The sequence below is a fragment of the Panthera leo genome, chromosome F2 (assembly GCF_018350215.1).
Source record: "Panthera leo isolate Ple1 chromosome F2, P.leo_Ple1_pat1.1, whole genome shotgun sequence".
Classification (NCBI taxonomy): Eukaryota; Metazoa; Chordata; class Mammalia; order Carnivora; family Felidae; genus Panthera; species Panthera leo.
The window spans coordinates 16,853,475-16,881,020 of NC_056695.1; the positions used below are offsets into that span (position 1 = coordinate 16,853,475).

Here is a 27,546-nt window from a genome sequence, read left to right on the forward strand (position 1 = left end):
GCCTGGGACATTTCTTGTGACATTTTTCTAATCTTAGTTAGATGTGCAGATATCAAGCAATTAAATTGAAAAAGAATTTCCATCAGCAATTGTCTACTTTCCTTATGTATCTACTGAGGCACCAACCTGGTGAACTATAGAATAACTGCATGTATTTAAATATATGTACACATACAATACACATATAAAATACATGTATATTTAAATCATGCTTTATTTGTCCCACCACGATGCCTCTTTCAAAACATAAGTATAACTTTATTCTGTATGAACTCTTAAATAAATGCTGTTTTTAACAACTTAGTCTTATAATGACTTATTCAGTGTTTCATGTTATCTTATTAATACATCAGTCAAGTGTATTTAAGGGGTCCCACGGGAAGAAGCATCTACAGACATCCAAATTAATTTTGAAGTATTAAACATTCAATTGAATTTCTGTAAGTTGTAACTCAACTACCAAAGATAAATGCATTATAAAACTAGTTGGCTGCACCTGTTCCATTTTAGAAATGCTAGAGATAATTTGTATCCTTAAGAATTAAACTAAGATTGGTATAGACATAAATGAGAAGCGCACTTGTGAAGTTATTAAAGTCAAAATACTTTTTATATAAAAAGTTTCCCAAGTGCCATTTCACAGCATTATATTTAAGTGTAGAAACTATTGAGTTTCTCCTATTAGAAGTAGGCACTGGCAAATAGCATAGAAGAAGTATATTTTATGGTGCTAATGTAGTAGCTTCATAAAGTGAGACTTTCTCATACAAAAAAAAAAAAAAAAAAAAAAAAAAAAAGACAGCATGTTGGCCCTAGAGTTTGGAGGAATGCCCTGCCTCAACATTTCTCTTTTCCTTTCCTCCTTCCCTGCCCTTTCCAATTATTTAACATCTTATAGTTAATCAGGGTTAAATGTTATTTCTATTATGAATTGATCTACCATTCATAGAACTACCAAGTCTTAGAGCTAGAAGCAACTTCCCAAATCATTTAACTTAACCTCAGAGGAGTAACCTGAGGTACACAGATGAGTCCAAGGCGACTGCACTATCTGTGTAAGCCACTTGACATATGTTTGTATTTTTAGTAGGAAATTAATGCAAAGAGTTTTCAGCACTTCTTGTGCTGCTATCAGGTTGAAGGAAGCCAGGGGCTGGAAGTTTTACTCCTATGAATACTGAAAAGGAAAAATAAAGTCATGATTACCTTTGCAGCTTTTATTAAAAATATAAATATTCGACATTCTCTTACACAACCAAATTGACCAATGATTGGTAAGATGTTTTTATTACTGAAACGTTTACAAGGAAAGGTTGATTCAAAGAGCTTACAGATTTTGTTTCACCTATCCAAGAGAATGACACTCTCTTTGGCTCAGACCACAACAAAATAAACTGAGTGACTTCTGCCTGCTTCAAAACATTTCATTCTGGGTCCATACTTTCTAAACACCATTAAAGACACCTGGAAATGGAAACTAAAAGTAGACAATACAAATAACATTTTGCTGCTGTTACTGTGTGTGAATACACTTTGTGCATGCTAATTAAGGAGTATAGACTCTCTTGCTATACATCGTCTAGGCTTCAAGCTATAAAAAAAAATAAACAAATGGTATCAGAGCAACGCTATGGTACAGAATACTGTATTTGATTTTTTTTATTATTTTTTTGCGTGCTAAATACTGCATCCTTTCGGCCAAACGCACAGTTTTATTTCCCAATAATCTCCATCAGTTTCCTGTTGCTGTGAGCTTGCTGCGCTAACTGCTCAGCCCTGGCCATTTCCAAGACTTGTCGGAGGAGGTGGAAGGTGAGATCCAGCGAGATGGGAGGTTCGTCGGATCGCCTCTGCCTCTCGAGTGTCTCCTGGCGGCTGCCGAGGGCGTTCTCGGCTTCGTGCTCAGCCGGACCTGCGGGGCTGTCGAGCGGGAGCGGGCGCCGGGGCAGCGGCAGCTGCTGCAGCAACGCTCGGAAAAAGTTGGCGGCCGCTTCGTCCGGTGAAAGGCGGCTGCTGCTGCCGCCAGAGACAGGTGAAGAGGCGGGCAAGAGGGGAGCAGCGGGGCTCTTGTTGAGGTTACCCAGGCGGAGGAAATATTCCTCTCCCATGCGGAGCAGGATGGGCCGAGCCTGTGGCTGTTGGGGCTTCTGGGGCTGCGGCGGCAGCTGGGAGAAATCCAGGGGCTGGGGCTGCTGAGGGGCCTGCCGGGCGCCCGGGATGGGTCCCCGGCTGAGGAGGGCCCTGCATGGCGGGCAGGGCAGGAAAGCCACCAGCAGGACGCCCGCGGACAAGAGAAGCGGCAGCCGCATGTTAGGGGCGCTCGCTGCGGCACAGAGGTGGGCGGAGAGCGGAATGAGAGAAGGGAAGAGAGAAAGAAAGAGTTGGTCAGAGTTTAGCTCAAACGGAAGGTGCGCTTGGGGGTCTTCCTACGCTGACACCCATAGACCTGCCTTAGGCGTTCGGGCAGGCACTGTCCGCGGTGCTGAAGCGCCCGAACTGGGACTTCTAGAGTTGGGGGGCGGGGCGGGGCAGGAAAGGGGACGCCTACAAGGCTCAGCACCAAAACTCAGCCCCACGCCAGGCTGGAGCGACCCTTCTCCTTCTGAGACCCTCGAAGGGTCTCTGAGTCCCCTTTCTAACGATGCCCAAAACTGATTCCCCGAGCTCTCGAGAAGATCTACAAATTTCATATCTCACCCGCTGTAAATACCCGCCCGCCTTCCGGATGTTTCAGCGTTGTCCTCCCAAATGAGAACTACCTCCTCCTCCTCCTCCTCCTCCTCCTCCTCCTCCTCCTCCTCCTCCTCCTCCTCCTCCTCCTCCTCCTCCTTCTCCTCTTTCTCTATCCTAGCCCTGAAGCCCTTCTCTCAGGGGTCGGGATCGATGGCGGGGGAGGTGGGGGCTCGTCTACACCGCCAGTGACGAGTAACTGGCAGTTTGAAAAACGATTAGCAACCGTCTAACTTTGCTTTTGACACATCCCAGTTACTATCAGAATCTTGAGGCACAGTCAGCAAATACATGCACACACTCAACATTCGGCCCCACCGGGACACCTGGCTCGGCCTCGCACACCGTGGCAGCCCAGGGAATGCAAAGTTGGAGGCACATTTCCGTCTAGGCGCTCCCTACCTTCTGAGGTGCTTCTGCAGGTGAGTGGGGCGCTGCCGCCTCTCTGCAGAGGAAAGTCTCCGGGGCTTTTTCAAGGGTTTTCTTCTCTTCTCCTTTCTGTCTTCACTCTCTTTTTCTTCTCTTCTCCTTCTCTCCAGTCTCTCACCCGATTTGGGCTCTGAGTTTCTCCACACCAGAGCCTGGAGTGGGATTTTATAGCGTCGACCCTCTTCAGAAACCACGCAGCATTTGCCTAATAAGCTGACGCTCTCTTGACAGCTCGATTGCGTGCTGCCTCTGCTCCTGCATAAATCATAGGGCCCTGCCAGAGAACGAGGGGCAGAGTTTTGCTATCTCAACACTGAATCTCACATCCAATTATATCAACAGATATTTATCGCCTCCTTGGTGACGTCAACGAGCCCTAAAATGGAAGGGCTTCTTATGACTTGTCCATTGACAAAAATTCTTGAATGAGATTTCCCAAGTATGAAAACATACTGACCTCTTACTATGAAAGGTGAAATTTAGGGTCAGAAAAGAGACATCGAATGAGAGGGGAAGGGAAGAGTATGGGACAGGAGGTCTATCAATGCAGAGTCCTGTGGGGAAAGCAGCAAGCAGTTACAGGGGATCTGGATCCCACTTTTTTCTCTCCCCCTGACTTTTTTGACCAGTTGTCTCTGGAAACACCTCAGCATCTAAACATATCCTTTTGCTAGAGACAAACTGTCCCATCACCTTTCTGCCTGGTTAAGGATGATGAACAAGGAGATGGAAGTGCAGGGACATCCAGCTTTTAAGCTTCTACCTGCGTTTTCTTCCCAAGAGTAAATAAAGGAATTGTGAGTCTGCAGAAGCAAGACCAATAAGTCTCTTGAAACAAGACTCAAGTCTTTTAAATGATTGGCAGGAGCTGCTTCCATGATGAAGGGGCCCAAACCAGGGTCAGTTGGGGATGCAGCAAGATTTTAAATTCCCCCAGAACCTCACTGCTCCTCCTTTGTCTCTGTCAGAATCCAAAATTAATTGTTGATTTTTCTGTTCCCAAATTAGAGAGAAAGGACAAGCCAAAGGTGCATGAGTTACACAATCTTCATTTGGTCTACTTGATGAAAACCCAATGAGAGAAGAATCCATTCTAACTTCCTGTTCTATATTGGGAGAGGCGTAAACTGCCTGATAACAACGCTGAATTCATCATTTGCATATTTTCACTGATGAATACTGACTCTGTAAAAAGGTAATCTCATTCATTTTACTTCTAAATACTATCAACATCCATTATGGTATCCATATCAGGACACCCAGGTATTTGTTTGTTTGTTTTTTTTAATCATTTCTTTTTCCAAATTTAAACATGCTCCATGGAAGCCTGATAAGTAAATAAATGTTCTCTGCACTAACACAAAATGGAATAAGTCTGTAAAACCATACTCAAATTCCACATTAAATTGACACTATCATATAAGTGGGAGGCAATTACCTCTAATTTTGCCATTCAAAATGCAATTCCAAACTCTGGAGTCTATGATTTAATTCAGCTTATAGATAACCATCAGAGTTGTTTATCAGAAATCTCCCATTGCTCATTTCTGGTTAGCTCTGCTGCTTCCTTTGTAGCTACATGACAAATGATGCAATACATATTTCAACTCCTATTTTGGGTCTATACTAATTCACAACTGCTCTTAGAAACAAAAGGAAGGTAGAAAGAGAAATGATGGCAGTTTCCAGAGAATTCAGCCCATAGTTGCTCATTGTGCTATGGAATGTACTTTTATATGGAATGTACATAAGAGAACAAAAAAACGTGTCTTCTAGGAAGGATGCAGATTGCTAAAAGAAAATCAGAATTATAGAAAATGGTTGAGTTTCTATAGGAAAGCAGTGTTTTAAGTTGGTAGGGGGCATACAGAACCTTGGTTTTTGTTATTGTGGGCTTTCCCCCCCTTTGAATGGATATTGACTTTTTTGCTTACTTTCCTTTATGACCCCTTCACTGTCCCCATTGGCAGAATCAGCTTAGATATCAATCTGGAGTTGAAAGTAGATTTGGAAGAAATTGTTCAGGTAAATGGATTCAGAAGAACTAGGAAAAGGATAAGAGCATGAATTTAGCTGGGGAGGCCTGAGAGCTCCCTCCAGAGAAGACACATGTTTTGGACTCTAAACCCATACCCCTTAAGACCTCTCTCCTTTGGGCCATATGGAGGATGTTGTTTTATTATAGCCCCCTCAACGCTGTTGAATCCTTGCTATGAGATTTTCCTGAAGTAGGTAGTTGGTAGAGGACAAAGTGGCTCTGAATAGGGGTGACGACAAAAGGCCTGGATCCCAGAGGAGTAGGAACTGTGCACAGTAGCCTTTACTCTCCACAATTTATCCAAAAGTTAGATCTCATCAAATCACTGAACATTTACATTAGAAATGACTTGAAGAGATCATTTGGTTTATTTTTTTTCCTTTTTAAATCTTTTATTTTTTTAATATGAAATTTATTGTCAAATTGGTTTCCATACAACACCCAGTGCTCATCCCAACAGGTGCCCTCCTCAATGCCCATCACCCACTTTCCCCTCCCTCCCACCCCCCATCAACCCCTCAGTTTATTCTCAGTTTTTAAGAGAGATCATTTATTTAAATGAGAACCAGAGAAGTTAAGTGACTTAACTGGTTAATGGTAAAGTCAGAATCAGAACCCAGTTCTTTGGACTAGCAGACTGTACTATTTCCATAATATAACAATACCCTTTGGAAACCCGACCCCCCCTTTCTAGCAGAGACACATAAACAAACAGAAGTAAGAAGATGAAGTTAGATAAAGTGACGCATTTATACACCATTCCTACCCTTTCCTTATATTAATAAATCTCCTAAGGAATGAGAACACAGGAGGTTTTCTGTAAGTGCTGATGCCCCTGGAATGTGATTTTATATTAAAATTTTTTTAATGTTTATTTCTTTCTGAGACAGAGAGAGACAGAGCATGAGTGGGGGAGGGGCAGAGAGAGAAGGAGACACAGAATCTGAAGCAGGCTCCAGGCTCTGAGCTGTCAGCACAGAGCCCGACTCGGGGCTCAAACTCACAAACCGTGAGATCATGACCTGAGCCAAAGTTAGTCACTCAACCGACTGAGCCACCCAGGCGCCCTAACCTGGAACATGATTTTATTTTTATTTTTATTTATTTTTATTTATTTTTTAACATTTATTCATCCCTGAAAGGCAGAGAGAGACAGAGTGCGAATGGGGGAGGGGCAGAGAGAGAGGGAGACACAGAAACAGAAGCAGGCTCCAGGTTCCCAGCTATCAGCACAGAGCCTGACACGGGGCTTGAACTCACGGACCGCGAGATCACGACCCGAGCCAAAGTTGGCCACTTAACCGACTGAGCCACCCAGGCGCCCCTGGAACCTGATTTTAAATCTCTGGGTGCACACACTGCAATTTACCTTTCAGCTGAATCTTGTAGTTATAACATGAGGTTTTTATATATATTGCCAACTTAAGATACATTAATTTGATTTTCCACCTTAGTTCATGTTGGAGAAAAAAGATCTTTGGATAAAATATAGTTATGTGGTTCTCAAAGTAATGATATACACGTGCAACTGAAGACATAATGTAAGGCAAAGGATGTATACGTGCAGTACACTTAAAGTCCAAGTCCATAAAAATTACCACTGACAGATTTGATTTTACATGTAGGAATAACTTCTTGAAAGTAGTCACGGAAAACTAATCTAAATGCTTTTAGAACCCAGAAACACAACCCAAGGAACATGGGCATAAAAACAAGGATTACTTTACATTTTAAACCACGTTTTTTCAATAAAAACATACTATAGGGTATAGTTAAATTTTTAGAGGCATGACACAGTAGCCCAATAAACAAAGAAGTATCAGAAATAATAGGTCACTGCTTGGCTTATTCCTGTCATCTGCATCTCCTTGCACTTTTGAGGAGTATCCCGATATGTGCTTCTATTAGCAAAATGCAAACAAAGTCTCTAAGTTTGCTAACTGGAACATTTGTTGAAACGAATCTACCATCTCCAGTGACAGCCTTTAGAAATGCCTAAGGTAGACAGATGTTTTGGCAACTGTTTGTAACTGTGCTTCAGATAGATTAGTAACTGCCTTCGGCTTCCATAGGCAGTACTAGGGAACGGATCTCCAAGCACAAACATGTAACTGCCTCACCAGTAACAATAACTTTTATTATCAAAGCCATTCATCCACTTAGCAGAAAACTTGGAAAAAATCATAAAAGTATAAAGAAGAATACAAAATTCCTCAGATTCCAGAATCTAAATATAATCTCAGTTAATGTTTTACTGTTTCCCTTGAGAATTTTTCCTGAGCACATACATTTATGTAACTGAGATAACAATATGTTCCTATCTTTGAATCTCTGCTTTAAAAAAAAAAAACAAAAACAAAACAAATCTCTCTCATTTAAAACTTAAAAGAAGTTGGTTGAAGCAATCTTTTTCATGTTCCTAGATTAGGTTTAGGACTTGTGCTCAATGCTCTCCTAATATCATGATTGTCTTCCATCCATAAAGCTCACATTTTATTTTATTTTTTTATTTATTTTTGAGAAAGAGAGAGAGCACAAGAGGGGGAGGGGCAGAGAGAGAGAGGGAGACACAGAATATGAAGCAGGCTCCAGGCTCTGAGCTGTTAGCACAGACCCCGACGTGGGACTCGAACTCATGAAACATGAGATCATGACCTGAGCTTAATTCAGTCACTTAACCAACTGAGGCACCCAGGTGCACCATAAAGCTCACGTTTTCAAATCGTTACTTGTACAATATGTATCTTTCTTGCTGGACTATAAGCTGTGTGGCAGAGACTTGAGTATTATAAACTTCCATATTCATTACTCCCAGCCCCTAGCTTAGTGCTGAAACATATAGCAGATAACCAATAAACCTTCTAAATGGATGAACTATATAGAAAACTTGTTGAATGAATGTAAAGAAAATGACCTATAAGCCTATCATCAAGAAATAACTAGATGAACATTTTGTAACTAAAATTTTATAGTTTATTTTTTTCATTTAAAAGATCTCAGACATGTTTCTGTATCTAAATGATATCCATTTTATTGACTACAAGGAGATGTACCACAATTTCTATTCATTCCTCATTGTAGATCACCATCCTAATGACCTGCTTTTTAATTTTTCATCTACATCTGACCCTTGTACCTTTAACTACATCTACAGAATCATTTCCCGATACTTCAAATATAAACAACATCTCTTAACCCTCCAGACTGTAAATGAGAATATTAGTATCACTTCAGCTTTTCACATAGCTTTCTGCACCTTGATCTACCAGGCTTTCTCATCTGTAGATTGTCCATGTTAATACTTGTCTCACTTCTAGATTGTCCATGTTAATACTTTTATAATCATTAAGTCTTCTGTATTTTTACTATAGATTGATCCAAAAGTTAAAAAGCAATACAGTTTGTAATTATTGACTGTGTAAAAATTGTTCACTGAATAAAAAAGTCATAGACTTTGATTACATTTCCTTGCCTTTGTTTTATAATACCAAATCACCTTTTTTTTAATATTCAGTCTGATTTTTCCTAGAATTACTAGAATTTCCTAGAATTACTGACTTAATTTTGTTCCCATTTTTCTTTTAGATTCTCAATCATGACAAATCTGTTCCCTGTGTTTTATCATCCAATGTTGCTGATGAGAAATCCAATGTCATTCTGATTCTCATTTCTTTATAGGACCCTTTTCCCTCTCTCATTCTCACTTGAAGACTTTAGTATTTTGTCTTTGTCATTGATGTTCTGAAATTTCATAATGTTATTGGGTCTTTCTTTACTTATCCATTTTAATTTGGAGATTCTTGCTCTTCAAGTGTAGGAAAATTTTTTGCATTACTAACTTCTATGATAATTTCCTCCACTTTCTGCTCTTTCTTTCTGGGACTTCTTTTTTTTTTTTTTTTTTTTTTTTGAGAGAGAGACAGACAGAGAGACAGAGGCAGAGAGACAGAGGCAGAGAGACAGAGAGACAGAACACGAGCAGGGGAGAGGCAGAGAGATGGAGACAGAATCTGAAACAGGCTCCAGGCTCTGAGCTGCCAGCACAGAGTCCAACCCAGGGCTCAAACCCACCAACTGCAATATCATGACCTGAGCCTAAGTCAGACGCTCAACCGACTGAGCCACCCAGGCACCCCTCTTTCTGGGACTTCTATTATAAGATGTTCCCCCTCTGCTGGCCCTCTATGTTTATTATATTCTCTCCTTTTAGGGCTCTTTCTTTTGTGTTCTACTTTCTGGGAGGGCCTTAAATATCCTATGGTTCTTCAATTAAATTTATTTTACAACATATATTCAACTTTCAGGCTTTTTATTCTTTCTCCATCCTTTGTTCATAGCTCTTATTTTTGCTTTATAATTTAACTGTTTCTCAAATTTCTTTAAGAGTATTAAGTAGGAAACATTAACCTTCTTTCCCTGAATTATCTGTTCCATCCATGGTCATTTTTAAAAATGTATTTTCTTGGTTTCTCTATTTTATGTTGGAGACTATCCTTAAATCTCTTAAGGTAAACTATGTATAAATGGTGGTGATCTCTTATTTAAGAATTTGGTGATACAGGGACGCCTGGATGGCTCAGTCAGTTGAGCGACCAACTTCGGCTCAGGTCATGATCTCACAGCTTATGAGTTCAAGCCCCCCACTGGGCTCTGTGCTGACAACTCAGAGCCTGAAATCTGCTTCGGATTCTGTGTTTCCCTCTCTCTCTGCCCCTCCCCTGCTCATGCTCTGTCTCTCTCTCTCTCTCTCAAAAATAATACATAAACATTTAAAAAGATTTTTAAGGGGTGTCTGGATCGCTCAGTCAGTTGAGCACCGATATTGGCTCAGATCGTGATCTCACAGCTTGGGAGTTCAAGCCCCCCAATGGGCTCTGTGTTGACAGCCTGGAGCCTGCTTCGGGTTTTGTGTCTCCCTCTTCTTCTGCCCCTTCCCTACTCATGCTCTATTTCTCTCTTTCTCTCAAAAATAAACATTAAATTTAAAACAATTTTGATACAAAGCTTACTAGGAACTCTCTGTGAAGAACAAGGATCTTGTCACCAAGCAGCCTACCTCTTAGGGTGATCAGATAGTGAAACAGTCACCCACCAGTGTCAAATTACAGAGAACTTTTATCTGGAGCTATTCAATTTCAGTTAAGGAAAATACATGTATTAGTCTGTTAGAGTTGCCAACATGAAGTGCCACAGACTGGGTGGTTGAAACAAACAAAAATGTATTTTCTCATGTCTCTGGAGGGTCAATTTCTTCTGAGGCTCATTTCCTTGTCTTGCAGATGGCAGTCTTCTCCCTGTGCCTTCGCATGGTCTTTCCTCTGTGCACGTCTCTCTTAATCTCATCTTCTTATAAGGACTGGGGTCATACTGGACCCCATACAACCTCATTTTACCTTAAGTACCTCTTTAAAGGCCCTATCTCCAAATACAGTCACATTCTGAGGTACTGGGGGTTAGGACTTTAAGATAGGAATGTTGGGGGGATGCAATTTGGCCAATAATAACATACTTTGCAAATGTTTCTTTTCTTTTTGCCTAACAGGTAGATGTTTGAATGTTCAACATTCTCCACAAGGGATGAGAAATGTTGCTAGAGGGCTTGATCTTCCAAATATAGACCTTCAAGTATCCTCCCTATTTTGACCCCTTTTCTCCTTCTTGCCTTTGGTGATACTTGGAATTTCTAAGTCCTGAGCCCCTCCTTGGTTCTGTAGGTGGGATCCTTCCTCAGCTGCCTGTTCCTTTGTGTGCCTCTGCAATAGCTTCCTTACCTTCTTCCTCAGACACCACTCCCATCTTCTGTGTTCTCCTTCCTCAGCTACCCCCTTTGCAGACCCTTCATCCTCTCTGCTCCACTTATTTCAGAAGTGTGTTAAGCCCTCTTACCTGCATATAGTCCTCATCCTAGTCTATCATTTTGGGTTTATACTATCACTTTGATGGAATCTCAGAGGGAGGGGAGGTAAACACACATGTGTTTTGGAAAGACTTCTCTGAACACAGTGTTGGAGAGTAGATTGGAGGGGCATGGAGGCAGACAAATGAGTTATGGTCTTCAGGTCATTAACACTGGGTCTCTGTAGCATGAACATCACATGCCAGTGATGACAGGAGCTGTACAAGACAATGGCAGGGTCTCCCGTGAGTGCTCCAGGGGCCTGGGACACTACCCGTGGGCAGCTACACTCCTGTTTGGGGGTTTATAGGGGCAGGGCTTCCTTTCAGTTCCCCATCAGTCAATAATTCTCTCAGCATCCAGGAATCATGGTGTGCTTCATCTCCTTTCCTCAGAAAATGGCAAGGATTTTGTTACACGTCCCTTTATTTTTCCAAAAGTTAGGAAGTTAGTTACCCTGGAGAGATGACTCAGAGCAACAGAAAAGGGGCACGTTTCTGCTTCTCTAACAAGGCCTTGTGTTGATAGACAGGATTGACCTTTCTATTTACATCATAATACATCGAATTTTCTGTTTTAGGCTCCAGATAATGGATGGAGGGCAGTGAGAAGATGTGTGTGAACTTTCTGTCACGAAGGGCAATTTGCAGGAACTAATCATCTTACAATGGTTGGTCATAAGAAAGAAATCCATCAACCAAGCACCCTGCATAGGTATTTATATTCATGAACATCTCTTGACTCTAAAGAAAGATTTCTCAAAGAACTCTCCTAGGAATTTACTGGTGTTCCATAGGGAAAGACGGAGGAGGGGGATGTAAAGAAAGGTTAAACACATTTTTTAATGCAGGATTTTCTAGTATTTAAAAATTTTTCTTCAGTGTAAATCCTCAAGTCTTCAGTGTTTCCCAGACTTATTTGACCACAAAGCAAGTTTATTGTGGCACTAGTTGGGAGATACAATAACTCAAGGCATTTTATGTGGAGTCCAGCTACACTTTCTTTGGCATCCATATTAAAGCCCATGATTAGAGCTACTGAGTCATTTTCTACCACTCCAGGAAGAAACTTTAAAGATACCATTTTTTTTTTACCCTTGAAGACAGGGTTTCAGGGTATGGGGAAATGCCATTTCCAATGCTTCTCAGGATTACCTGCCCTGGGAAGGGTCACCTCGGAAAGAGCTGTAGAGCTCTCTCTCACCACCCATAAATGGTCAAGTACACTTCCTGGTGAGGAGAAGGACTTGGTCTCTACAGTAATTTAGCCCAGTCAAAATCTGTGGGCCTATCATGCAAAGGAGGAACTTCTTTGAGTGTGAAAAGGCATTAGTGTCCTAGACAAAACTGATTGTAATGGGTGATACTGGGTTTTTCACAAAAAAAATTCAGTCACTCAAGAAGTAGTAGGCAGTGAGGACCATAAGGATGGACAGAGATGACAAGTAGCCAACCTTTAGGAGCTGTGGATTTCAAAGATGCTGTTTCTCATTGTGGGTGTAGACCTTTTTTGAACTTTGCTGCAAGCTCTTTTCATCTCCAAGGCTTCCATCATCCATTTGTGGGAAATGTGATGCTAGCTTTCATTATGAGAGCTACAGTTATTTTTCTTATGTCTATGTGCTTGTTCATCTGTGTTCTAGTTCTTTTTGAGATTACTTCCCACCTTGTAGCCCGTAACTCCTACTACACTACTTACATGTGGTGTTTGCTTGGTTGTTAGATTGACTATGTCCTACTTAAGAGGACATTAATTCAAGGTGGTCTCACAACTGTGAGTCAACAAACTCTTGAAAGGATGGCTATATGAAACCTGTGTGTGGGAAAGAAAGGATCTGTCTCATTTGCCACAGTCACTGTTCTCTTTTCCATGAATTTTAGAAGCGATCTGAGCAATAGTGTTCCCAGGATAATGAAAAAGATTTTAATGGCCTCAAGCGGCGGTGAAGTTTAATGCTCTTCTTATTCATATAAAGTTAAATATAGATACATACTTGAGCCTCACCTCATTTTCTGATTTGTTTTCCTTGTAGTTTAAGTCTCAATAGCTGTAAAGTTCTGTCTTGTGCTAATGTACTCTTTGCAGCAACAACAATAATTGCAATAAAGGGATTTTTCAAATTTGAATGGAGAAATACAATTATATAATCTGATAGATTTCTTCTGTAAAAAGAGTTACTCAGCTTTTTGAGGCAGAACCATATCAGATTCCTGTTTATAATGGAATCTGTTCTCTTGACTTGGAGATTTCCCTAAGAACAACAAAACTCTTCAAAGCAGCCTTGCAAATAGAACACCTGGCTCCATGTTCCTGTGGGGATATACCCTAGAGTTCTGTACGGCAGTGGTCAGATTACCTCAATACAGTTTTGACTCTATTATTTCCTAGGTGGGTGACCTTGGGCAAGTTATTTAAATTTCCAAAACTTATTTCCTTATTTGTCAAGCCAATATAAAATGTAACTTTCTTTATTTGCCCCTCTTAGGGTTATGAAATTAAATGAGAGTGAATTCAGGGCCTAAAACGGAAGAAGCAGTCAATGAACATTAGTTATTGCTGTTGTGGGCTAATGATGTGGTTACTGTTACTGCTGAAGGCAGTGATTCTATTTAATCCCAGCTCCTCAGAGCCTAGCATTAGCTCAGTATTTACTAGGCTTATGTTTATTAATGAAATAAAATAAATGTAATCACTGAGATTTTCTTTTTCTAATACCGGAGGTTTTTCAGCCACCCAGATGATTTAGAAAAAGAAAATATGGGGGGGGGGGTGCGCCTGGGTGGCTCAGTCGGTTAAGCGTCCCACTTTGGCTCAGATCATGATCTCACGGTTCGGTTCGTGGGTTCGAGTGCTGACAAAGCCTGGAGCCTGCTTCAGATTCTGTGTCTCCCTCCCTTTCTGCCCCTCCCCTGCTCACCCTCTGTCTCTCCCTGCCTCTCAAAAATAAATAAACTTGAAAAAGTTCTTTTAAAAAGAAAAAAATTTTTAATCAACAATTTTTTTTTTTTTAAGAGCAGTTTTAGGTTTACAGAAAGAAGTGAGCAGGAAGTACAAGGAACTCCCATGTACTCTCTCCCTCCACCTAAGTTTCCCCCCATTATTACTAATATCTTGCACTGGGATGCTACATTTGTTACAACTGATGTGCCAATAATGTTGATACATTATTACTAATTACATTATTACTAATTACATTACTATTACATTATTACTAATGTAAAGCTACAGTTTACGTTAAGGTTCACTCTGTGTTGTATATTCTGTGAGTTTTGACAAATGCATAATGTCATGTATCCACCATGACAGCATCACACAGAGTCATTTCACAGCCCTAAACATCCCTTATGCACCACCTGTTCATGCCTTCCTCCTTCCCCCTCTACCTCCAACCCCTGATCGCTTTACTGTCCTTATGCTTTGCCTGTTCCAGAATGACATATAGTTGCAATCACATAGTCTGCAGCCTTTTCAAACTGACTTCTTTCACTATGCATTTCAGGTTCCTCCCTGTCTTCTCAAAGATACACTTTTACTTCAGAATAGCATAATTTTGAGCTGGGAAGTATCTGTTTGGCTGATGTCACTCTATTTGGTAAATGTCTGCTCACTTAAGGATTATTTCTGTGTTGAAACTTCTACTCTTAACCTAATCATTTATCCATTTAACTGAAACTAGGTGTACTCAAGGGGGAATTTTACATTTTAAGGAGGGGTTAAAGACAATAAAATTCCTAATAAAAAATAAAATACAAGAATATAAACATCCCTTTTCTATACTAAGATCAGTGAGTCCTTCACTTCCCAGTGGGAGCTCCATTGCCCCACAGGCTGCTACAGACCTGCCAGGTTCTCCAAATTTGACCTGGATGGCCACTTGCATCAAGGTAGCTGAGAGTCCATTTTTTTCTCCACACCCTAAATGTTCTTGGATGACCTTACTATTGTTCATTCTTAGTTTCTGCTCTAAGGTTAGGCAATAAAAAATAATCATTCACCACAATTTTAAAAAATCTCCTTTTACTCATCTGTTTTCCTGCATCAATCCCCAGATGACCCCTCCACCCCCTTCTTCAGCCAGAGGGAGGCAGTGGGGACAGCATAGGTGCAGCTGCCTTCACGTCTCCCCAGGAGGCCAGCCCTAGACTAGCAGGCCTCTTCCAAATATCATTTCTTTAATAATTGCATGTTCATCCTGTTCCATCAAATATTCTGAGATACAGTTTCTTGTGTACCCCTTCAGCTTCCTCTTACCTCCATAATGTTTACACCTTTCAAGCACTTGTAAACAGTATGTCTCTCCCCACTGGTCTAAATTTAGAAAATGCATAAATATATTTATTTGGCTCCTTCAGTGGCTTTCTTAAAAGCCACCTTCCTGGGTGCTTGAACTTTCCATAGGGCTTTTTGTGGGGGAAGATGGCAAAGAGTAGGCTTTTCACCAAACCTCCTGAAGCTATGTCATTTAGATTTCTGTAAAAGAGCTGTCATTTTCCTCCTGCTCCTATTTCTGTGTCTAATCGTGGGGGCAGCTCTTGATCTTGAAGCAGAGTGCCACTGAGATGTCCATTCCCATATACACAGGTGGCCTCCTTGATATAGGGCCAGGGTGGTGAGACTGGTTGGATGGGGTTGGGAGCACCAAGAAGGGGATGGCTCAAAGAAGGGCCCTTGTGTCTATCCTAGTCTCAATCACATCCCCAAAATAATGGCAGGGCCCCTGAAGCCATGTCAGTTCTCTCCAACACTGAGCACCTTCAGTGGGTCATGAATAAACATAAACAGTGGCTGAAAATTGGGGCTTTGAGATTTTAATGAAATATAAAAATGTCAACCCATGTTTGTATCTGTTGGGATTTTATCAGAAATCTTCTGTGGGTGTATGGGTACTATGAAAGGAGCTGAGCAGGTTCTCAGAAACTAGCCACTGAGACTTCTCATCTGGACCTTTGAGACACTGCAGTTCCTTCCCTTTTGGTCAAGGAAAGTGTCTCCTTTTTATGCTTCTTCTAGAAGTCTCTACCTTCCTTATCTCTAATCTTCATTGGAACCTTGTTAAAAAGTAGATGTTATTATATACAGTCCGTAGATGAAGAACCAGAGGCTCAGAATGGGCAAGTAAGTTGTCTGGTGTCTCCCAGCTAATATATGAAGGGGTGCTGGGATCCCCAAAGAGTTTCTCTGTTCTTTCCTCCCCTTTCTTATTCAGGCCTCCCAGGAGCTCTAGGGAGGGTTGAGGTAGGACACATGGTTTTGAAGGAACAGGCCCCCTATCTACCCCATGTTCCTGGTTTGTCTCTTTCTTTAGCACTAACCACAAGGTGTGATTATGAGAAATATCACTGCCTGTGTTCATTACACTCAAAAGAACAGTAACTAAAACATCTGGGCTCAATGGGAACATCCTTGGAAACTTACCTAGGTATTATCCATAGTTATTTGCTGTTTGCTCTTGTTTTTTCCTCCTTAATTTTAATCCTCACACCTCTTCTATATAAGCCATGCTGAACATCCCATTCCATCCACCCTTTGCTGTCATTCCCAGGAGCAAGGGGGACAATCTACTAAAAAAAAAAAAATGTGTTTATCCAGATCTTCAAAATAGATTACAACCTCCCATCTATCTGGACCTTGAAAACATGTATATCATTTCTCATTCTATAATGGCTGTTATGTTGATGTTTATGCTTCAAACCAGTTTCTAAATTAATATTTGCTATATGGAGGCCTGCTAATTAATATGTACCTCTCCTGAAATTTCAAATCAGCTATTTGAAATGGGAAGAAGGCAGAAAGCAACTTGCAAATTCTGTGCATAATGAAGTGAGGAACAAGCTCACATAATGAAGACAAACAATTATACAACATTTGCATGATTCTTTTTTCTTGCAACATGAGATAAGACACACGGAGCTGATTAGCATGCTGCCTTTGCCGTGAGTCTTGCTTCTTATTTCCCCACCATTTGGTAGGATTTTCAAAGCCAAGAGCAGATCACACTGTTTTGTGAAAGTTTTCTTATATTATTCTGTCAGGCAGGGACTGTCAGGCAACGAAGATCACCTTGCCAAATTCACTCTGACATAAGTGACTGTCCCTGGGGGTGTGTCCCTCAGCTGACAAACATATGCCCAGAGGAAGACCCCAATTCAGGTTCTAACCACTGAACTCAACTGGCCAAAGAGTACTGAAAATAATTCTTTCTAGTCCCCAAAATATTTACTGAGCTTCTACTATGTCTTAGCCCCCATACTACATGCTGGAGAGAAAAATGAACAAGTAAAATCCTCACTGCCCTTGAAGTAGTCACTGCTCATCAAGGAAGATGTGTTAACAACAATTATGGTAAGTGGGGTCTGTAAGTACAAAGAAGGGAGTCTACTCTGACAGTGGGGAGGAGGAAGGTTTGGGAAGAGCTCCACAGAAGGAAACTGATTCAGGCAAGCTGGGGATTCATCCAAGGTGCTTGAGAGGCTGTTGTGCAGCATGGTTAAGAGCCCACCTTCTTGAACTCAAATCTAAGCTCTGTAAACTTACTAGTTGAGTGACTGGGTAGGTCACATACATTTTCTATACCTCAGTTTCTTCATCTGTAAAATGGGGATAAAAATGGACTTACCCCATAGAATTACTGCTGTGAGGATTAAATGAGTTCTATACAAAGTCCTTAGTATGGCTTCTGGAACACATTAAGTGCTCTGTGTTAGCTCTCATTATCTAAACTATGGCAGGAGCTGGAGAGGGAAGTCAAAGCCTAAAGAAACGTTAAGTGCAAGTAAAGGCAGGATGTAGGGCAGAGGGAGAAACCCAAACAGATCTTATCATTTTGTCTTAGGCAATGGGGCAGATGGTGAACATAGCAGGAGAGCAGTTTGGGATAAGAAGATGACAAGATTTATTTGAAAAATACTGACACTAAAGAGCCTGTGAAATATTCAGAAGAAAGATCTAACCAGCAATTGTAAATAGGAGTGTGAGCTCTAGAGAGAAGTCTGAACAAGCCTGGAGAACTGGAATCCTTAACAAGAGGTTGAAGCCAGGGCTTGGAATGGAGCAGGGTAAGAAGAGAAGCCAGGGAGGGAGCTCAGGACAGTCAAGATTTAAAGGGTAGCCAGAGATCATGGGGGAGACTGAGAAGGGGCAGTTCAAGAGTGAGAAGGAGAACCAGGAAAGAATGGTCCCAAGAGGCAGAAGGGAAGAGAGCTCTTGAAGGAGAGAGCCGTCAGAAAGGTAAAATGCTACATGATATAAAAGATGGAGAGAGATCCATTTGCTTTGGCAGCCAAATCCAGGGGTTAAAGAGCTGAAAATGCAAAAGGGAAGACTGAGAAAGCACAGAGATTTTAACTGCAGGAAGCAATCACCTCCTCTAGGGCCAGGGAAACAAAGGCAGAGGTGGGAGCCATTCGAATCCAGGCCCTTGGAGCAGAGGCCCTATGGAGCTGGGCTCTGGCCTCAAAGGACGGAGTGCTGCCCAGCTGCTTCGGATACCTCTGGAGCTCATTTAAGGGCCTTGGGGAGCTTGGACTCAGGGGAGGGAGCCTACTCAGCTAGAGCTGATGCCTTAGAAACTTGAAGGATGGGCCCAGCAGAGCAGAGGCTGCGACGTCTGAGCAGAAGGGCATGAGGGTGCTGGCAGAAGCAGGGGACTGGAGCCAACAACTCCATCTGGGGTGTGGGGCTGTTTCTGGGGAGATGCTGACCAAAACAGCATGCAAATGGGGAAGAACAAACCCTTTTCACCTCCTCCTGCCTGACAGTCTCCCTCTAGTGTCCCCTCTCAGCAACACCCAGTGGAAACCAGATGACAAAGGACAAATGGAGTTTGCAGACTCCTGGTCCCAGGATCCCAAAAGAGAGTCTAGAAAGGTGGTCTGAGGCTGAGCAACTGGCTTTTTAATCTGCATAGTGACCCTCACAAGTAGAATTTTAATGGTTTGGAGGAAAGCCATCTAACAATGGGTTGAGAAGCCAAAGTCAAGACAGTAAATCAGGACCATTTTCTCAATAAGTTTTGCCATAAAAGAGAGAATAGAATAAAGTGGTAGACAGAGGTAAATACAATGTTCAGGAAGGGAATTTCATTATTTGTTTGTTTGTTTACTAAGAAGGAAGACCCTAAAGCAAGTTTCAACCTGAGCCCATTGGAAGGTGAGTTCCATACTGATGAGTAAAAGCATTTCTAGGAGATAGGAAAGATAGAACCCAGTGCATAGGTGCAAGGATTGGCCGAAGGCAGAAACAAGAGAACACTGATTCCCGTGAGAGGTGAAGATGTTTCATAAAAAAACAAACAAAACACCCACTTTGTAAGTGATGTGCTGAGTCCTACAAAATGATCTAAACAGAAAGCACCTCTCCTCTCTTCCCCAAGGTCTTTCAGGTCTTCACACAGATCATCACTGAGGCCTTCTTTGACCACTCTATCTAAAATTTTAACCCATCCTTCCCACATACATGGAACCCCCCCCATCTGTCCTCTTTAGTGTTCACATTCTATCTTAATTATCAGATTTATTTGTTGTCTCTCCAAAAGGCAAGGATTTTTGTCTGTTTTGCTCATTGTTGTAATCCAGAATTAAGACAATCCTTGGCACAAAGTAGGCACTAAGTATTTGCTGAATACATGAATGAATGAAATCCCCATGTGTAAGTACTACTGAAACAGAGAATGGAATACACGTATCACTCAACTAGTATTCAGACACTTTCTGCTGGGCCCTATGGCGGACATGGGAAAAGAATATGGAGGAGTCTCTTCTATCATAGAATTTATAATATTTGAAGAAATGAAACAAATTTTCCCATATGGTAACAAAAGAGTGACTGAACGCTGCCCTCCTTCATCCCAGACTTCACTTTCCCCTTCAGATTGGTCTCCAATCATCTCTCTCTCTCTTGGATCCCTGGAGACTCACAGTCCACAGCATTCTTTCTGCTCCCAAGCCCAGGATTCAGTGTCTTCAGCTGGTCAAGGTCAAGGTCATGGGCTCCAGTGGGCAGAGTTCTTGGCCCCTCCTGGGAGTAAGATTAGAAGGTCTGGGCCCACTTGTGCAGCTCTTTCACACCTGACACGTGTGTGTCTTCAAAGCCTCATCAGAGCTGACTTTGATGGGCAGCAGAAGTCCTCCAACGAGAAGGCTGCCAAAACTGTCAGCCCAAATTGGGTGATGGGGGGTTGGGGGTCAAATCACCATCTGTCAAGGTGTTAGAAGAGATCTCAGAGTGCTTTGTGGATGCTAAGGATGAAAAATCAGCAACACCAAATGAGTGTGTGCTGTTCTTAGAGGAAGCACTGGGTAATACTGCTATACTCTGGACTATTCTGATAAAATTCTGTTTATTCCTTTTTGAGCAAACCCAAATTTAGTGCACCCAATGTGTATGCATACATACACATGCCACATAGAAATGCACAGACATCACGCACACCCACAATACACAAATACAGGCAGGCACTCAGTGTGTGTGCGGACACACACACACACACACACACACACACTGCAATGCTTGTCCTCAGCCAGAGAGTTGGAAGAAATAAATAATACACAAATGAATGAATGAAGTCGGTATTTTATCTGTAATCATTTAATAGAGGATAGAACACAGTAGCCATCTACTCTCAACCTCCCAGTTTAAAGCAGTTTCTTACTGAGATCAGAGTTTAATTTCTTTTTTAAAACATGCAAAAGTTTGAGGTAAAGCGTTCTTCCCAAAAGCTTTTGCTGTTACTAGAGTTTATTAATTCAAGGAATCCAGATAATCTGCTGGGGACTTTTTCCTTTAAAGAGGAGAAATCTCTCTGAAGAGAACAAATCATGCTGAAGCAGAAAAGTTGAGTTCGTGGAAAGGGCACGAGACTAGGAGTCAACTGAACTGGATTCCAATCCTGTCTTTTCTACTACTGTTAGATGCAACTGTGTGCAAATTACTTCTTCTCTCAAAGTCTCAGTTTTATCATTTATAATTTATAATAAAGGTGAGGTAGGAGAGCCTTTAATTTACATATAGTGCACTGACCATCCATACTCATCTATATTCTTCCCTAAGACTTCCTACAATAGAGAAAGCCACAGATTGATTCTCAACTGGGTAGGAATTTTGCCCTACTCCCCAGGGACATTTGTCAATGTCTAAAGATACTTGATTGTCATGACTGGCATCTAGTGAGTAGAAGAAGTCAGGGATGCTACTAACCATCCTTCCATGCACAGGACAGGTCCTACAACAAAGAATTATGTAGCCCAAAATGTCAGAAGTGCCAAATTTAAGAAATCCTGCCTTTGACCCAACAGTTGATCTCACACTTTAAAACCCTCTTCTTATTGGCAGACTGACAGATATCTATCTACCCACTGTTACGGACTGAAAAGTATCCTCCCCCAAATTCACATGTTGAAGTCCTAACTCCCAGTACCTCAGAATGTGAATGTATTTGGAGATGGGGCCCTAAAAAAGAGGTAATTAACTTAAAATGAGACCATGAGGGTGGGTCCTAATCCAATAGGCCAGTATTTATAAGAAGAGGAAGGAACACCAGAGATACATGCACTCAGAAGAAAGGCTATGAGAGGACACAGTGAGAAGATGACCTTATGCTGGCCAAAGAGTAAGGCTTCAGGAGAAACCAAAACTTGCCAACACCATTATCTTGGACTTGCAGGCTCTAAAACTGTAAATAAATACATTTCTGCTGTTTAAGCCACGTGGTCCATGGTATTTTGTTATGACAGCCCTAGCAAACTAATATACCCATTATGTAAGTAACAAGAGGATTCTTTTCCAAAGCAATGGAATGCCCACAGAGAAAAGACCTCAAACCTGAGAATTATGGGTCCCCAGGATTATTGTCCACTTCTGCACATCACATTAAAGGCAACTGCCAACCTGAAAGCATTGACCATTCCCCTTCCCCTTACACACACACACACACACACACACACACACACACACCCCTCAAGATCAGTTTATTGTCTGGTTCTTAAATATGATGCAATAGCCAAATATCACGGGACTTTTCGGGAAATTCCATAACATAAGAGAGAGGCCAAAATAAACAAGCAGAATATGTCATTCTGAAAGGAACAGGTATACTTTGGAAAAGCACAATTTAAACTTTAAAAATTTTCTAATTAATATTTTTAGAAATAGGGGTGCCCGAATGGCTCAGTCAGTTAAGCGTCCAACTTCAACTCAGGTCATGATCTCACAGTCCATGAGTTCAAGCCCCGTGTCAGGCTCTGTCCTGACAGCTCCAACCTCGGAGCTCAGAGACTGGAGCCTGCTTCGGATTCTGTGTCTCCCTCTCTCCCTGCCCCTCCCCACTCATGCACACATGCACGCGCACACACTCTCTCTCTCTCAAAAATAAACATTAAAAAAATATTTTTAAAAAGGAGTAAAAAAAATTATTGCATCAGCAAAATATAAATAGCTAATGAGGAGGAACTATTGTAAAATGAAAATATGACTCTGAAATTCAAATAAATTATGGATACAATCTAATAAAATCACCAGGAAGTAGAACAAAGAGATGTGAAAACTAAGAGAAAATCTAAGATATATAGAGTATCAGTCTAAGAAGCCTCATGCCAAGTCAATGGAGTGACAGAGAGAGAAAACAAAGAGGAAGTAATCATCAAGGAAACATCACAATGGTTTTCCAAAAGTCAAAGGACATGAGTGTATAAATTCAGATGCCAATCAAGTGCCCAAGGCAATAAGCTACCTAAGTCGCATAATGCATGTACACGTGCATACATACACTCTAGACTCAGTATTATAGAAGTTTTTTTTGAGATTTGACATTTATTAATTGATGAAATACTAATTCTAAATTCCAGTGTTGAAGCTGTCCATCAAAAGAAGTCTTCTCAAAATCTTTTGCAGCAAAGTGGGTATTTGAATTATATCTGAAAAAAATTGCCTATATTTTTGAGGGTTATTATAATACACTGTGCAGAATTGGACAGATGTTCTGTGGTTTGGTTTCTCTTTCTTCTCTCTCCTGCTTGCTCTGTGCGACAGTGGCAGCTCATTTCTCTTAGGCTGGAAAGCCCAGCTCTTGGAAGTAACATCCCTCCCACACCTGGTTACAAGTAGTGGTTGTGCTATACACAGCATCCTGCTTAATGGTGTGGTCCCTCCTGGCCTTTTGTACTGAGTTTCCTTTTTAAAAAATAGCTCTTGTAAAAAGGCACAATAAATCATTCCATGCAGGTGATACTTCAGTGGTTCCTAGGCAGTCTGTTGCCTGCCCTGGACATCGCAGCAACACCCAGTGCCAGGCATTTCAGTTATAAAGAGAAGATACTAAGAAGCTTCAGTAGGAAAAAGAGAAATTTAAAAGATACTTATAAAAAATTAAAACTCTGACCAGCATCAGACATCTTATCAGCTACACTAGATCTGCGAAGAGAACGGACCAAAGGCCTTCAAAGTTCTGAGTTAAAATGACTGTCAAACTTGAATTCCATACTCAACCCAACAATCAAGGATTAGGGTGAAAAGAGCCATTTCCACAAATGCATAAACTGAAAAATACCACATTTCACACTTGTCAGCAATATGACCCTGAGATCCCTGCCCTACAGGAATGCAGTTCCTTGAAGTTCTAAGTCCCCTCCTGGTGTCTGGGAGTTAATCGTACCAGATGGAGAGAACCAAGCTCAGATCTGGTTTTGCATGGGATCTGGTCTCCAGAAGTGTCTTCTTTGAAACTTCCTAAGGCCTCCTCCAGTGCCTGGGACCAGCCAGGTTCAGCAGAACCCTCCTGGGAGGCACCGTAGCCCAGACCAGGATCCACATGGGCCCTAGTACTCTTTCATCCCATTCCTGGTGCTCTTCCAACATCTTACCCTCCCCATATGCCAAAAGGTTTCCTGAGGTCCTGATTGACCCTGGTTCCAGGAGGACATCCTAACAAGTGGAATGCTCATGCTGCAAGGTTCAAAAAGCCTTTCATAGAATCATGTAGATTGGGTTGTCAGAATGGCAGTGATGTGATGATTTTTAGTGACTTTCAAACACTGGACTTAGGACAACGTTTGTTCATCACCAACAGACCCTTGACTTAAGCTGCATGTGTGAACCCATGTGTCAGCTCTTGTCTGGCTTTGTTTTATGGTGCTATGTCTGATCATTAGCACCCAAGGGCAACCCAGGGTGGCAGCAGGTATCCTTTATTCTAAGTGACCCTGGTTGATGTCCTTTCCTGCTTCCATTGGTGTGAGGACATCATGCTTTTCCAGGTCAGCTAAAGCCATGCCTGCTGAGAGACAGACATTCCTTGTGCAAATAAGACCTCTTTTGTCATTCCTTCTACAGCCCTCTCTGCCTGTGGCAATGAATGGAAGGTAGGGTGCACTTAACATTAACATAATCACTTTCTAGGAATATAGTGGTTGCTGCATAAAGAATTCAAGAGAAGACAGAGTTGAAAGATATATTGTTCTATATTTATGTTATAAAATTCCAAGTGGTAAATTCAACACAACCAGAACACAATTATTGTTCACATTTTCCTGCATACTCTGGATAAGAAATGCATTTGTGGTCATCATCAATGAAATGCAGCAAAAGCCTCTGAGGGAGTCATTAGAAGCCAATATTCACAAGTGCCTTGATGGATGACACAGCATCATAAGTAACAACACCCAGCATTCAATAATGGTATTACAGAATTGCAGAAATACAGATCTATATTGCTTCAATGTATAGTATTGTGAGTATCATGAGTAATAAGAGTATTGCTATTTTTTTCTCATGGTAGGAGATAGAAATAATGCACTTGACAATAAAGAACATGGAGAATAAAGAACAATCTTCACATATACTGATTGAATATTAAATATATAAGGCTCTATCCAGTATTCTAAATTAGATCCAATAAAACACTACATTTGACATGTGCCTATGAATTTTATAATACTTTTTAATACAATTATTTATGCAGAAAGAGGCCTCAAAAATTATTTGTCTGTGGCCTCATATACCTAGGCGCAGCCCTATATTTAGGAAATTCTTTTTAGGATCTGCATTAGACCATCAAGTAAATTTGAAAAATGTAAACAAAAAAACTGAAGTCTTGGATCCAGGACATAGGAGATTTAACCCAGAAAAGAAAAGAGAAATCTCAAAATAACAAATATGAACACAAATTTGGAAATCAGTTAGTATAGATCTGAAGAGAATGGAGTGTTTCTGGTAGGAAAAAAGAGCACTTGAAAAATAGCTAATTCAATTCTAAAATTTTGAAATGAGAAAATAACAAAAGCAAAATTTTGATTAAAAAAAAAAGCGTCAATTAGAAACTTGTGGAAGAACAAAATGCTGGTGAGAGGCAATCTAATCATTGTCTTCTACCAGGCTCTACAGTAAACCACATTTACTTAACCACACTTGCTTGTAACCTTTTATAAACATCTTATAAACAAGACATGAGACACTTAATTATGATCATAAAACAGAATGTAAATGTCATCAACTTTAGCAACACAGACATAAAATTTCAAATGATAGAAACTGAGAAGTGGGAAGAGGGGTAAAGGAAAAGGTGGTGTGCCAATGGCTTCATCTTTTATTTTTATTTGTTTACTTTTTTGAAGTTTATTTATTTATTTTGAGAGAGAGAGAGACATCATGGGAAGAGCAGAGAGAGAGGGAGAGAGAGAATCCCAAGCAGACTCCATGCTGCCAGCACAGAGCCTGACACAGGGCTCAATCCCATGAACCCATGAGATCATTACCTGAACTGAAATCAAGAGTCAGTTGCCCAACCAACTGAGCCACCCAGGTGCCCCTGGCTTCATCTTTTAAAGTGTGAGGTCAAGGATTACAGATTACCACCCCATGATAAATTTAGAAATAAAATGGTATACTTTCTGCAGTCACAAAGTTACCCCATGAAGAAACTAACAAAAGTGATAAGACTATATTGAGGGGCTGGATAGGAATGTGGTAGGTATAATGAACTAAATTTTCATACATTAGAGCACTAGATACAAGATAATGTCTAAAATTGAATTCAGCAAGATATTGTCTTCTACAGAGTGGGATCTGAGATGGAGTGGAGGTAAGAAACTTATTTTTCACTACAAATATTTTATTTTAAAACTATATGAAGCATTTCTTTGATAAAAAATAAATTTTATGCACAGCGAAGGAAACAATCAGCAAAACTATAAGGCAACCGACAGAATGGGAGAAGATATTTGCAAATGACATATCAGATAAAGGGTTGGTATCCAAAATCTATAAAGAATTTATCAAACTCAACACCCAAAAAACAAATAATCCAGTGAAGAAATGGGCAAAAGACATGAATAGACACTTCTCCAAGGAAGACATCCAGATGGCCTACCGAAACATGAAAAAATGCTCAACATCACTTATCCTCAGGGAAATACAAATCAAAACCACAATGAGATACCACCTTATACCTGTCAGAATGGCTAACATGAACAACTCAGGCAACAACAGATGTTGGCGAGGATGCGGAGAAAGAGGATCTCTTTTGCATTGTTACTGGGAATGCAAGCTGGTGCAGCCCCTCTGGAAAACAGTATGGAGGTTCCTCAAAAAACTAAAAATAGAACAACCCTATGACCCAGCAATTGCACTACTAGGCATTTATCCAAGGGATACAGGTATGCTGTTTCAAAGGGGACACGTGCACCCCCATGTTTATAGCAGCACTATCAACAATAGCCAAAGTACTGAAAGAGCCCAAATGTCCATCGGTAGATGAATGGATAAAGAAAAAGTGGTATATATATATACAATGGAGTATTACTTGGCAATCAAAAAGAATGAAATCTTGCCATTTGCAACTACGTGGAAGGAACTAGAGGGTATTATGCTAAGTGAAATTAGAGAAAGACAAAAATCATATGATTTCACTCATATGAGGACTTTAAGAGACAAAACAGATGAACATAAGGGAAGGGAAACAAAAATAATATAAAAACAGGGAGGGGGACAAAACAGAAGAGACTCATAAATATGGAGAACAAACTGAGGGTTACTGGAGGGGTTGTGGGGGGGGGGATGGGCTAAATGGGTAAGGGGCATTAAGGAATCTACTCCTGAAATCATTGTTGCACTATATGCTAACTAATTTGGATGTAAATCTTAAAAAATAAAAAATAAAATTAAAAATAATAAATTTTAAATATAAAATAAAGTATGATGGCTGGACAAGATGATTTTTAAGATTCTTTTAACATCTAAAATCCAAGGGAAGTGCTTCCAAATCTTAGTCCTCTCAGAAGGAATCCTGGAATTTTTCTCTTCAGAAAGTCTACCTATCTTCTGAAGAGAAGCTAGTCCATGCCATTGGGAATCTCACAAACATTATTTTGATATATGTCAAATTTCCACTCGTGACCTTATTTTATCTTCTCAGCAGTTCTATGAAGCAATTATTATAATCATCTGGGTTTTAGAGATGTGATTC

At 40.9% G+C, this 27,546-nt stretch overlaps 1 protein-coding gene across 5 annotated transcripts in view; it reads right to left on the reverse strand.

Moving 5' to 3' along the window:
* Positions 1-1,202: 1,202 nt before the first annotated feature.
* Positions 1,203-27,546, reverse strand: part of CRH (corticotropin releasing hormone) — a 317,204-nt gene continuing 290,860 nt past the window's right edge. For all 5 annotated transcript variants that reach the window (XM_042923203.1, XM_042923202.1, XM_042923204.1 and 2 more), the window contains 2 exons: positions 3,133-3,433; positions 1,203-2,323 (listed from right to left, as the gene is read on the reverse strand). In XM_042923203.1, coding sequence (XP_042779137.1) covers positions 1,713-2,309 — 597 coding nt within the window. In that variant the 5' untranslated portion in view covers positions 2,310-2,323; positions 3,133-3,433 and the 3' untranslated portion in view covers positions 1,203-1,712. The remainder of the gene's footprint in view (positions 2,324-3,132; positions 3,434-27,546) is intronic.